Source organism: Chrysemys picta, chromosome 2, assembly GCF_011386835.1.
Source record: "Chrysemys picta bellii isolate R12L10 chromosome 2, ASM1138683v2, whole genome shotgun sequence".
Taxonomy (NCBI): Eukaryota; Metazoa; Chordata; order Testudines; family Emydidae; genus Chrysemys; species Chrysemys picta.
In genome coordinates this window covers 211,565,261-211,579,207 of record NC_088792.1, presented here as the reverse complement: position 1 = coordinate 211,579,207, position 13,947 = coordinate 211,565,261, and the positions used below count along the sequence as shown (strand labels likewise).

Here is a 13,947-nt window from a genome sequence, read left to right as displayed (position 1 = left end):
CTTTTATTCAGAAGCTTAAAAATGGTTTATAGGGTCTAACTTTAAGTACCCAAGTTTGCAAATGCTGGTCTCAAGCTTTGACTCTAGTGACCCATCTTCAAAATGGGAATACAAAGATTTACTCTATAGGGTGTTGGAGTAAATTCATTATTGCTTGCAAAATGCTTTCAGATAATCATTGTATAGGAGGCACTATAGCAGGGTTGGCAAACTATGGCCTGCGGGCCAGATCTGGCCCATCAGGAGTTTGGATCTGGCCCGCAGGTCTGCCAGCCCCGTGGTGCCACAGGCCCTGCGCCACTCCCTGAAGTGGCCAGCACTGCATCCTGCAGGCTGCAGGCCCTGCAGGCCCTGGGGGAGGGGGGACAGAGGGCTCCGGGAACGGGGAACCATGGCCAATGGGAGCTTCAGGGGAGGTACCTGCAAGCAAGGGCAGCGCATGGAGCCCTCTGCCTCCTCCCCCCCATCCACAGGGACGTGGTACCGGCCACTTCCGGGAGTGGTGCGGGGGCTAGGGGCAGGCTAGAAGCCTGCCCTAGCCCCGCTGCACACCGCTGCCACCCAGGAGCCACTCCAGGTAAGTGGTGCCAGGCTGGAGCCTGCACCCCGAACCCCTCCTGCACCCCGCACCCCAATCCCCTGCCACACCCCTCCTGCACCGAGCCCCCTGCCGCACCCCAACCCCCTGCCTTGATCCCCCTGCTGTGCCTCGCACCCCTGCTGCACCCTGACCCCTGCCCTGAGCCCCTGCCACACCCCACACCCCTCCTGCGACCCAACCCCCTGCCCTGAGCCCCCTGCTGTGCCTCGCACCCCAGCTGCACCCCAACTCCCTGCCCTGAGCCCCCTCCCACACTCCTCCCTGCATCCCTGCCCTGAGCCCCCCCCTGCACCCCAACCCCTTCCCTGAGCCCACTCATACACCCCGCACCCCTCCTCTGCACCTACCCCTTCCTCTGAGTCCCTTCCTGCACACTGCACCCCCTCCCACACCTCCTCCCGCACCCCAACCCCCTGCCCCAGCCCTACATTCATGGCCCTGCATGCAATTTCCCCACCCAGATGTGACCCTCAGGCCAAAAAGTTTGCCCACCCCTGCACTATAGACATGCAAAACATTATTATTCATACAAAATCTGCACACTATGTAAGTAATATCAGAATGTAAACTATATACGATACTCACTTCTGCTTTGAGCATTATCTCATTTCCAAGCATCATTGTGCAAACCACAGATCTTAACAACTGCTAAGCAGTGCTGCAAACTGTTTTCTTCACCTTGCTACCATATACTGAAGTTTGATCTAAACTAAGCTAACTGGATCTAATTCAACATGGGATTATCTGGTTGAAAATGAAAAGGAATAGCATCCCACTATTTCCATATATAGTAATAGAAATGACAGCTTTCATTTAGACATGTGAAAATGTAAGAGACCCGCTTACCACTAGAATTTTTCTTCCTTTTATGCGTACATTAGCAAAGAAATCCATTAACTTAGACACCCAGGTTAACTTTGTCAGGAGTTTGGAAACATCTTTTTGTTGGATGTTTGCCGATTAAAAGACTCAAGCAATGCTTAATAGGACAGAAAAGTACCAAATACAGAGCTAGTTCTGCCTTCTAACTGCTCCCTTTTTAGATCAGTCTTTAAAGGCAAAAACATTACAATAACTCCTCACTTACTGTTGTAGTTATGTTCCTGAAAAATGCGACTTTAAGTGAAACGATGTTAAGCAAATCCAATTTCCCCATAAGAATTAATGTAAATGGGGAAGTGGGGTTAGGTTCCAGGGAAATTTTTTTGGCCAGACAAAAGACTATAAATAGATAGATACGCACACACGCACACATATACACAGTATGAGTTTTAAACAAACAATTTAATATTGTACACATCAGGGCCAGCTTTAGGCCGATTCAACCAATTCCCCTGAATTGGGCCCCGCGCCTAAGAGGGCCCCGCGCTGGAGCCCCCGGCCCTTTAAATTGCCACCAGAGCCCCACTGCTGGAGCCCTGGGGTAGGGCTGCGGGGCTCTGTGGGCTATTTAAAAAGTCTGGGGCTCCCGTTGCTTCTGCCGCTCCGGTCCTTTAAATAGCCGCTGGAGCCCCACCGCTTCCCCAGGGCTCCCAAGGCTATTTAAAGGGCCGGGGCAGTAGAAGCAGGAGAGCCCCGGGCCCTTTAAATAGCCCCCAGAGCCCTGGGGTAGCGGGGGCTCTGGGGGCTATTTAAGGGGCCGGGGCTCCAGCTGCCTCTACTGCACCCCCGACCCCCTGCCCGCACCTGCCCTGCACCCCCTGCCCTGCCCGCAGCCAGCCCGTCTCCAGACAGCCCTGCACTCCCTACCCGCAGCCAGCCCCTGCTGCACCCCCTGCCCTGCACCCCCTGCCCTGCCTGCACCAGCCCCGTCTCCAGCCAGCCCCGCACCCCCTGCCCTGCCTGCAGCCAGCCCCGCACCCCCTGCCCTACCTGCAGCCAGCCCGTCTGCAGCCAGCCCGGCACCACCTGCCCACAGCCATCCCTGCTGGGGCCCCGCCGAAAATGTTCGAATTGGGCCCCGCATTTCCTAAATCCGGCCCTGGTACATGATTGTGAAGCTTGGTTGAGGTGGTGAAGTCAGAGGGTGGAAGAGGGTGGGATATGATGAACTAGCACTTGGCTGAGCCCTCAAGGGTTAACACACTGTTATTAATATAGCCTCACACTCTACAAGGCAGCTCGAATGGAGGGAGGGGAGACAGCATGGCAGATAGAGACTGAGACACACACCGTGTGTGTGTGTGAGAGAGAGAGAACGAGACAGACACACACACACTGCGTGTGTGAGATGCGCATTGCCCCTTTAAGCACGCTGACACCACTCTATGTACATTGCCCTTTTAAGTAGATCAACAAGTTGAGACAGCAGCTGCTGCTAGCAAGCTCCCTCTCTCCAGAACACCTCTCTTCTTCGCCCTCCTCCCGCACAGCAAGCAGGAGGCTCCTGGGAGCTGCTCCAAGGCAGAGGGCAGGAGCAGCACACAGCAGTGTGGGGAGGGACAGCTGAACTGCTGGCAATTGATAGCCTGCTGGGTGGCTGCCGCACAGGGAACTTAGGGGAATGGGGAGCTGATGGGGGGCTGCTGGTCCACCCTGGTTCCAAGCCCCCACCAGCTAGCTCCAACCGGCTGCTCTTTCTGCACACAGTGGACAAAGCAGGTGGCTGCCAAACCATGTTATAAGGGAGCATTGCACAACTTTAAACGAGCATGTTCTCTAATTGATCAGCAACGGAACAACGTTAACCAGGACAATGTTAAGTGAGGAGTTACTGTATTAGCTTCATAGCTATTATTTATATTATCACGGAGCCTCGCAGTCATGGCCCAACAACCCATTGTGCTAGGGGCTATACAAACACGGATGCTTTCTGCCCCAAAAGAGTTTACAATCTAAAAGTAGGAGACAATAACTTCTTCATTTCTAGTAATGCCCTTATGGAAGAGTCTGCTGCAGGTTGAAAGGAAATTGTATAAAGACCCCAATCTTGCAACAAGACCTATCAATGGAACACTATGCTAAGCAGTTTACACAATATGAGAATCTGGACCTATTAATTTGAATATCTCTAGTATTATTAGAAATGAAGCAGGGTCTTGGGTCCTGAATACCAATTTTAGGAGGGAGAATGTAGTTCAGTGTGTATGGTACCTCAAATCCATGGCTATAAGGAAGCTAGTTAGTGCCAATTATCATACAGGTTTTAGTGGTACGATAAATAGACCAAGCTCACAAACTTATTTTACATAGGCCAATAAGCAGCCATCAGATGGATCAGCAGAGTGCTGGAAAAGGTATTGGGAGCAACAGGCTGTCTATACTAGGGCTCCCAATACTGTTAGCAACACTGAGAAATGTTTCAAAAATGTTCCTAATGTAGTCACAATTTAACCAGGGATCCATCCCATTAGTTATTAGAAGAGTTCTGCTGCAGCATTGTAACTATGATGAAACTGGGAGAGAAAATTAGTAGCTAGACAATTACTAACTATACTTGAAAGCTTAGAATTAAATAAAATTGTAAATAACTAGGAGAATTTCTAAGGGAGCTAACTGGTACCTAATAGATTGCTGAACATGTGCCTCCAGCAGGATATTGTGTGAAAATTCTATAAAAGTAACAATTCTATTTAGTGACAATTCTATAAAAAGAGTAACTTTCATTCAATTCAACATGCTAGATAGTAGGTGTGAAAATCTAATATGCTCAAGGGAGCACAGTCAGTTATGTATATTTTTTCCTTATAGGCATTCTTAGTTAAATTATTCCTGGGGGAATTCTGCACCACTGCGCACGCACAGAATTCATATCCCCTGCAGAATTTTTTCACCCACCAGGGCTACTGTGGTGCCAGAAAAGAGGGAAGTGGGAGGAGAAGAGGCTGAGTTCCTCAAAGTGCCTTGCTGATGGGGCCAGGTGAGGAGGCATGGGATAAGGTGGGGACAGACAGCGTGGGGCACATTGGGCTGCTGCGGCGGGTCACAGACTGGGGCTCAGAATGGCTATACCAGTGACAGACAGGGGTGCGGGCTGAATATCGGTGCAGGGCCACATGGGGACAGGGCAGATGTGTCTGACTGAATGACAGGCTAGGGTTAGCCAGGGTCTGCATGGGGGAGGCTCCGCAACTCCCTAATAATCCCTTCCTCCTCCCCCAAAAAAATGTTCCATACTTCTCCCACCCACATCCAACGACCCTGCAGGTTCACTCCAAGGCTTCTTCGCAGCAATTACTTCCCTCTTCCTCAGCTCCTCCATCAACCCTGATTCCCCCAAGCCTTTGCACTGCAGGAAATACATTTCTATATTGTAGTTTAAATGAATTATTACTCAAAGTTCTGTATTAATATGCCTACGAATGAATCTATTTGTCAAAAAATATTTCCTGAATCTTTTTGTGTTGTCTGTATAATTACAGACATACTTGCTGACAGGTATTCTGAAATGAATTACCAAAATAATTGAAACTGGTGTTATTATATTGTGGTGTTTTGACAAATAAAATATGCAGAATTTTACAGAATTTTAAAATAGTATGCAGAATTTTTAATTTTTTGGTGTAGAATTCCCCCAGAAGTATGAACTGCAAACATAAAACTGTACAGTAATAGGTAACAGAACTGCACTGAACGCCTTTTCAAAGTATTAAGACACTACAAGACCAAACTATTACTACAATTCAAAATTTAAAATTGCTATGTTGGGATAATAAAATGATTTTATCTCTTGTAAAAAATAAAAACGGTTTAAGAACAAACTAATCCTTTTTAGATTTACGTACTGAAAAATTCTGAGTACATGGTAGGAGTGTTGAATTAAATGTTTTATGCTTTTTTTTTTTTCCTTCAACCTAAATAACTTTGCACTGAGGGTAATCAAAGCGCATCCTGCAAACCATCTGGTCGTTTATAAGACTAGCAGGAACTAGCTCTCAGTATTCTGTCATTCCTTTTGAATTCACCTTGGCTCATGGAGAACCCAGCACTTTGATAGAAAAGTCTTTTCTAACAACGTTGGGTTTGTTTGTTTGTTTAAAAATCCTTATCAGAGGGGCTGTTGGCAGAATGACAGCATTTAAATTTTCAATTTAAACACCTAGAAAAAGGAATGCAGATACTGTTTCTAGGCACTTCGGGGTCCTAGAGTGGTCAATTGGATTTCAGGTGCAGTCTGATTTGCTTCCAATACAGCAAAGTCATTGCAATCAAAACAATAAAAACATATTAAAGCATCCTTCTCCCCCTCTGTTCTCCAACTGCTGTTTGCACCCTTTTATGGGCATATTGATATGGAGAAGGCGGCTGTATTTAATGACTTAAGTAGGGATTAATGCCATATTAATTTCTCTCTCTGAATTTTCTTCTGATAAACAGATCACTCAATTTTTCCAGCCTGCTGGAAAATCCTTTCACATTTATTGAATGAAATATGTATTTACTCCATAATTTGGTATCTGAATTACAGTGGTAGGGGACATTTAGCAGCATTTAGTTTCTTTGCTTATTTAAAAGCACCATTATATTTTATTAGAAAGTATAAAATATATTTGGATAATGGGTTTTAATGTAAAGGAATTAGAATGACTTTTGCACATTTCTTCTTGTTTGATCCTATTTTCCAGTTAAAGTCCTACAAGATTTGTTTAAATCTAGGTGATCCCATAGTAAATGAAGCATCGTTGTGTTCAGACGGGGAGCACTGTGCTGCATTTAAATTTTGTTTTGTTAATTTTTAAATGCATCCATCCAAACCCTTACGAAAATACTGTAATATTTTGCATGCAAGTTCCAAAGCACTACAGCTTGCAATAGTAAGTAATACTACTGCAATGTTTTGGGCTATTACTTTAGGATACTGAAATTCACCTAATTAACATAATAAAATGTTTCACTATTAAGGTGAAATATAGGAACGTCCATTTATTTTGGACTAGATTGTGTCTTTGCCAAAAGCCCTGATGACTTAAGGGGCAGACCAGGGACCAAATTTTGACTCAGTCTCAACATACTGCCTTTTTCATCCCATGCTCCATGGTGGGAGATTACACTGTGCCAACCCTATCCCTGACCCAGATTGTTTCCCCACATGCTGGCTGGCACAGCTAAACTAGCATGGAAAGAGTAGGGTGAAATCTTCATCCATTCCCTGCCAATCTGCATGGGATGGGGGGAAATCAGCCTTGCAGAGGTTGCTGTTCCCTGAGATATCCTTATCTCACACAGAAGAGACACAGGGTGTGTCTTACTCCCCTGTACATCTCTGAACGGGCGCATACTGCAGACCACAACTTTGCCTTTTATTGCCCATAGCCATATCTCAAAATCACAAGAAGTTGGATTGCATCAGAGCTGTAAAAACTAACAGATTATCACGGCTAGAGAGATTAAAGCTAGAAAGGTTCCCTATAATTTATTGATCAGAACAAAACTGACATCCATCTAGAATTTACTAGCACATTAAACAGCACGTTCTCAGAGTTACATAACTTGTACTCCAGCAGAGTATCATTGAACACCATGCACATCTTCACTGTCAGATTTCAATAAACATCTCACTTGTCTTGATAGCTACATCAATCCTAAACCTTTTGACATCTGACCTAGGCTGCCCTTCTATGCTTTAAAGGACAATGAAGAGACAGTTGTATGCAATCAAATAATTGAGCCCAATCCCCTTGAAGGTCTGTCAGCAGTCCAAAGTATCACAGGGAACACAAGTTCTTTGTCTGTAAGATACATTGGAGCATTTCTCACAATGTTTGGAACAAAAATCTACTCTCATGCTATGTTGCAAAACTTTGTTCTCAATCAAGGCAGCTTTAAATTAGAAAAATACTTTTTAAAAAAGAGGATATAACTTCTCTTATCTTATCAGTCCAGAAGAGATAGTTCGCCAGCAGATAACATTCTTGCAGAAGAAACAAATGCAAGCATGATGGCCACCCTCCCGGAGGTGACACAAAGGGGACCGAACTGGGAACGTCCAGAGCTAAAAGCAGGAGCTGCTTGAGCTAAAGAGACAAGGCTCAGTAGCTGGCTGCTGTAACAAGTCGTCTATTCTCTGGACTGGCACAGAAGGGGATTTACACACCAGTGGTTACACAAACACATACATACTGTCGTTTTGACTATTTGCTCTCAGAGATGTTATTTACTACCTCAACTAAATGGGATTGTTTTTGCTCACTGATTCGTTGACAAACTTTTGTAATGGGAAAATAAACGACAACCAACACTTATCTGAATTTTCAGCTGAATAATTATTTGGGCAAAAATTCATGGAGCTTTTGGGATTCTCTAACATCTTCATAAATAAATTGGTCAAGGTATTCAAACAACAAACCATATGACACCATGAATAAGAGCGTAGCAAAATTGCCACATTTATTCACTAAAATATCTGCAAATCATTTTTAGTATTATTTGAACAGCTCTAACGTAGAGACTTCCATGTCAACCTTTCCTAAGGATTCTCAAGTCTCTTAGCTTTGCTAGTCTGCTTTCCAATCTCCTTCAACTTGAGGGTTGATTTGTTATAGTTTATTTTAGGAGGAATATAGACCTAATTTTTAGAAGTGACCAAGGATTATGAGTTCCTCAATTCTGGAGTGCCTGACTTGACACTCCAGAAAGGAACTTGCTTTTTAGGGGGTACGGGCTCAGCATTTTCTGAAAATCAGACCCCTTTAAGGTATCTTAACTTGGGCATCTAAAAACTTAGACGCTTAAAATCACTAGTCACTTTTGAAAACATAAGCTAAAGTGTGCATTTTGGAAGGAATGAATGAAACATACATATCATCATGGGACTGGAATCGATAGTGTTTGTAAAATATCTGAAGTCCAACCTATTTTTACATAAAATAATTGGAGCGATTTCTACCTCTGAGGAAAACACTGGAATATTGGGAATATTTGTCAACAGTTTACCAGAAGTAAAGGACAGTATTTTTGGCTTTAAATGAATCCATCTGCAAGATAACAAAACAGCTGCAAAGGGATCTGTGGGTGGTTTGTTCTTTCGGAAATTGGGCCACTAAATGACTTATGCATAACTTTAGTATGACTAAACAGGTTATGAAATTTCTCCATTGCTGTGTGACACTCTGGTGTAGCTAGTTTAATCAGCCCAGGCCTATGGTAGAAAATGTTTGTGGGTATAACTGTACCAGCAACTTAAGGGCAGATTCAAGTTATACTAGCAAAAAAGTGCTTTTGCTGGTATATTTTATATCAGTTTGGTGAGCAAAATAAACTATACTGTCAAAGCACTTTTTTTCCCCTGATACAACTACATGTACACTAAGGCTTTTGCTGATATATAAATGCTATTAAAAAAAAAGCATACCTCTCACTGACAGTGCTATACCACTAAAATTTTCTAGTGTGGACCAAGCCTATGAAAGTGGCTTTATTGTTAGCACTCAAATAGAAATTATCAACCCTAGCAATTAAAGATCATAAAAGTTAGAGATGAAAAAGACCTTCAGCTAATTGAGTACATCCAGACAAGTGAGAGATACAGGAAAAAACCTCAGGATCCACATGGTAGGTCCTTAATGCATAAGAGGAATCCCATTGACTCCCTTTGCAGGATCAAGACCTAAATTTGCAGTATAGTAGAGAGAAATCTGGAAGTTCTATGAGAGAGGAAAAATTATTGGCATGAAAGATTCTACACAATTAACAAAACAGAACCACTTGTACAGATACTTGATATTTAATATTCATTATTAGGTACAATACATGATGATTTCAAAATTGCTGTTTCCTGTTTCAAAAACATTGGTTCTTCCAATTTTAGGGCACCTCACCTACACAGGTTTCAGCCTGACACACATGCAACAAAATTCTCAATGGATTGACCAAGTGACTTTTATAGTCTGTGGATTGTCACCTTTTCTTTTGTTTTCTTCGTGATAGCTCTTGAGACTTCATCAAGCAGACTCCAAATTGTATGCTCAAGGACTAGATACACAAGAGAGCCTATCTGCTTTTTTTCTTAGGTACAGAAAGCTTTAAAAGACAATATTCTTTACCAAAGTTTTCATGTCTTCATCCCAATGTTGAAGAACCCTGCTGACTGAGTCCCAGTACAAGACAGGCACTTGACTAGTGACCTGATGGTATGGAGGCCAGTTAATCCATGTTCTGCCTGAATCAACTGTAAATGACAAAAAAAAATGGCTCTGGGTATGCACAGGACCCAGTTTAAAAGTATGAGAGTATGGAAAACTCATTTGTTTAAGCTCTCCATTCCAGAGCAGCTGAGGCAACCATAGAACAGAAAGAAAATGTTTCTAAGTCCTTGTTGAATTTTCTTCTGAATAAAAATATATATTTCTGAGGATCATGTTTAATTTTATATAAATATGTGTAAACTAAACGTTCTATGTTATTTTTAAATGAATTAATGTTCAGTTCTCTTCTTGTCCTTTCTTACTCTTTTGTTCTTTCCCAATTGCTTAGATGATTCTTCCTGAAAGAAAAAAAATCACACAAGTATGATTTCAGTAATCTCTTGCCTTCTAGTAAAGTCCATCTTGCTTTTCTGTGCATTGCTAACATTCTTTTGAGGTGACTCACTACACTACACTTAATAGTGTAATCAGTTTAAAATATTCATAATTCAGAGATTTTGTGATCATTCAGACTTGGATATTTAACAAGCTAACTTGCTTATTTAGTAAATGTTTGTCTTGAGCAACTCTAAAACCTATATTCATAGTTACAAAAGGAATTATCGCCCTGGCTCTGACCTCGCTTACAACAGCTAAGCTCTTCAGGGCAAGGATCTTATCCTCCTCTGTTTGTACATCAACTAACAGAATGGACCACTGAACCTAACTCGGGGCTCTGGGCACCACCCCAATAAGCACTCAGATACTAAGGAAGAGAGCTGAATGAACAGATAAGATAGATATAATAAATAACTTCACACTGGTTGACTTCATTGAAGTTACACTGTGTTAATCGGGAGTGGATCAACATGTGTGCTTCACTCACTATCTTGCACTTTGGGACCAAAAAAGAAAGGAAGTGTTCACCCCAATGGTCAACTGGGGTTTTGGTAGAGGCAGGAGCAGTGGAGACAGTTCTCAACCAGAAGCAGCTAATGCAGTATTCTACATGCCCCTTTGCTTCCCACACACCCCCTCATCTCTGGTGGGTGAGGGATGATGCTTCACTCTTCTCCTTTTTTCCCTTTCCCCAAGCTGCCTCTCCCAAGGGTGGAGGACTTACATGTTGCATCTGTGTCCAAGCTGTGGGGCATGACAGGTTCACTCCTGCTGCCACTGGGTAGGTGGATGGAGGAAGGATGCAGGGTTGGATGATTGGCTCCCACCTGGTGCAGTGGGGGAAAGGGAGTGACAAGATTTGCTTCCCAGGTGGGGAAGCCTTGCAGGCTCTCTGTTTCAGCCCCACTTTTAAGCTAATAATGCTGGATCTCCTCTGATGCCAGGGGCTAACCTGACTGCCCGTTCTGGAGGTGATATTTTTTCCCACCTGGTGAAATTAGCAAGTTGCTGTGTGAGTTTTTTCACCTTCCACATGGCATCCAGGAAGTTTGGCTGTGGCAGATTTAATTACAATTGTTATAACTTTGGTGTGGCTGGTGGATTAGGAAGGGTTAAAGGCCCTAAGCCCAGCAGGCTGCCTGGGCATTGGTCCTGAGCACTTTCATGCAATAGCCAGGGGGTATGCCTATCTGTCTCATGGAGCTTGTGACTTCCCTCATCTCGTGTCTCCTACCTCCAGCCTGGAGCAAAGGAGGGGGTCAGGACTCTAGCTTCCAGTTTGGGGTGCCTGGCAGACCTAAGGGTGGCCTTCACTCTCATGTTCAGGTTTATAATACATTGGGGTGTGGGGTGGCTTACCCTAGTATGGTGTGAGTTGTTAATAAAAATACAGCCTCCACATTTAATCACATTGTGTCTCACTGTTTCTGTGTTCAAATCAACACACACTGTTTACAAGCTGACCACTATGCAGGGCCTCCTGTTTCTCATGTCTGGCATAAGTATCAAACACATCTGAACCTGTTGTAAAAACCTGTTGCCTTCCTACTGGCATGCAATTCTCACATTGTATGCATAATTTACAAAATGCTTTTGATCCTTTACTGGAAACTAGCTTTTAAAATGCAACAGAATAGTTCAATTTGTGGAACACATTAAAGAGTACTTTTGCATCCTGATTACTACGCTGAAGACAATTAGAACACTTTTCCAAGAACCACAATTGCTATCTACAGTACTAGTATCTTTAGCATTCATTTGATAAACATTTCACTGAATGATGTTAACCTCTACAAAGCAGATCAAATTACACACGCCTTAAAAGGAACCGAGTCAATCTGAAATGAAGTCATTAAAAAAAATGCACCAAAAGTAAATCCTGACTCCCTGAGGACAATTTTTTGTTTTACAATCACATTTTCCTATTTAAAAAAAAAAATTTCTCTCCCCTGCTGCTGTGTGAACAATCCACAACCCACGCAAAAGAGAGGAAATGGATTGACTATACGTATAAGGAAATAGTGAAATTCAAGATACACAAAGTGCTGTGAAATGCACAAACAAACAGAAAAGGGGGAAAGAAAATTCTTCTCTCTTTCAGTTATAACCATCTTAGATGTACTTTGTATCAGAAATAAGAGAAAAGTTTCATGCAAAAAGTGTGATTTTTGAAGTATCCTTTAAACAATTGGTTCCAAGTGACGGGTTCTTTTAGAGTTGGCAAATACATATCATATACATACATGCATATATACAAACATGATTTATATCTTCTAGAGTGAAGAGGAAGAAGGGAACAGAAACATTAAAAGACAGGAGAAGCTGGCATGGATGGTAAGGTGCCGGAGGTAGGGAATTTGAAGTTTCAATATTTGAACTGTTTGGGAAAATTAGAGAAGGATATAATTTTGATACTTAGTACTTATACACATAGGTGCCGACTCCGCCGTTGCTCAAAAATGGTGGGTGCAGCCAGATTCCCCCCCCCCAGCTCCTCCCACCTGCTGGTGGCCCTGCCAATCAACTCCTCCCCCTCCCTCGCCACACATCCTGCTCACGTGATCAGCTGTTCCACGGTGTGCAGGAGGCACTGGGAGGGAGGGGGAGGAGTAAGGGCGGTACACGCTCAGGGGAGAGGGCGGAACCGGGCAGGAAGAGGCAGGGTGGGGTGGAGGCTTGAGGGAAGGGGTGAAGTGGGGGCTGGGGGTGGGGCAGAGCCAGGCAGTCGAGCACCTCCCCTCCCTGCCCAGGCACATTAGAAAGTCGGCGCCTCTGTTTATACATAACTTCTATTTCAGTACTTTGCAAATATTAATTCATCCTGTATGAGCAAATACTATTGCTTACCACAATGTATTACATAAGTAAGAATTATTATCTGAACTTCACAGATCAGGAAACAAAACCCAGAAAAGTTTAAGAGACTTTCCTATGGTCACACAGGGAGTCTGCGCAGAGGTAGGACCAGAACTCAGATCACCAGACTTCAAATTAGTAGAGCCCTGCAAATCCAGAAGTATCTGCTTTATATCCGTGGACCATTTTTGCGGATAGCAGCACGGATGAGGATACAAATTTTGTATCTGTGCAGGGCTCTGACGGTAAGAGACGGGCAGGCAGCTGTGAGGAACCACGGCACAGATCCTCCACCTGCTCTGGGCGGGGGGCTGGGACACGGGTCGGAGGCTGCTTGGGGCTCCCCACCCAGGGCAGGTGGAGGGTCCGCAGCAGCTTCCCACAGCTGCCAGTGCAACTCTACCCAACCCAACTCCAGCTGGGGAGGGGAGTGGCTTGGCTCGAAGCCGCTGCCTGGCCACAGTAAGAGCCTCCCCTGGGCAGGAGACCCGAGCAGCTCTGGGCAGCTCCACAGATCTTCCCCATTCCCCTGGCCAGGCCAGCATGGAGCCCAACCAGTGAGCCGTGGGGAGTCGCAGTGGACCCCCACCTGCCCACGGTGCAGGGGTGGGGGACTGAAAGCAGCCCACAGCCATGTCCCCGCCCCCCTAGCTCTCTGCCCGGCCGAGGGTAGGTGGAAGGTCCGGGACTCCACGCGGGCTCCCCACAGCTGCCCACACGGCTCTCCCCAACCAGGCTCTGGCGAGGGGGATGCCTTGGAGCCTTAGCCTGGCCCCCGGTGTAGAGCCCTGCTAATCCGTGGATATGTGCAGATATCCGCATGCGCGGATGCGGATATCCACAGATAATTTTTGCGGATCGGATGCGGATACACATTTGTGTATCCTAGCAGGGCTCTACAAATTAGACTTTAACCATAAGCCCAACCTTACTCTTTTTCATGGCCCTGTTAAGAGTAATGCCCAAATTGGAATGTTACTCTGGAAGACTACTTAAAATCATATGCATTTTAGTGCTGGGATTCTGTGC

At 44.5% G+C, this 13,947-nt stretch overlaps 1 protein-coding gene across 16 annotated transcripts in view; it reads right to left on the bottom strand.

Annotated features, from left to right (window-relative positions):
* Window positions 1-9,247: 9,247 nt before the first annotated feature.
* Window positions 9,248-13,947, bottom strand: part of IMPACT (impact RWD domain protein) — a 45,714-nt gene continuing 41,014 nt past the window's right edge. For all 16 annotated transcript variants that reach the window (XM_005282784.5, XM_065585374.1, XM_065585380.1 and 13 more), the window contains one exon: window positions 9,248-10,022. In XM_005282784.5, coding sequence (XP_005282841.1) covers window positions 9,954-10,022 — 69 coding nt within the window. In that variant the 3' untranslated portion in view covers window positions 9,248-9,953. The remainder of the gene's footprint in view (window positions 10,023-13,947) is intronic.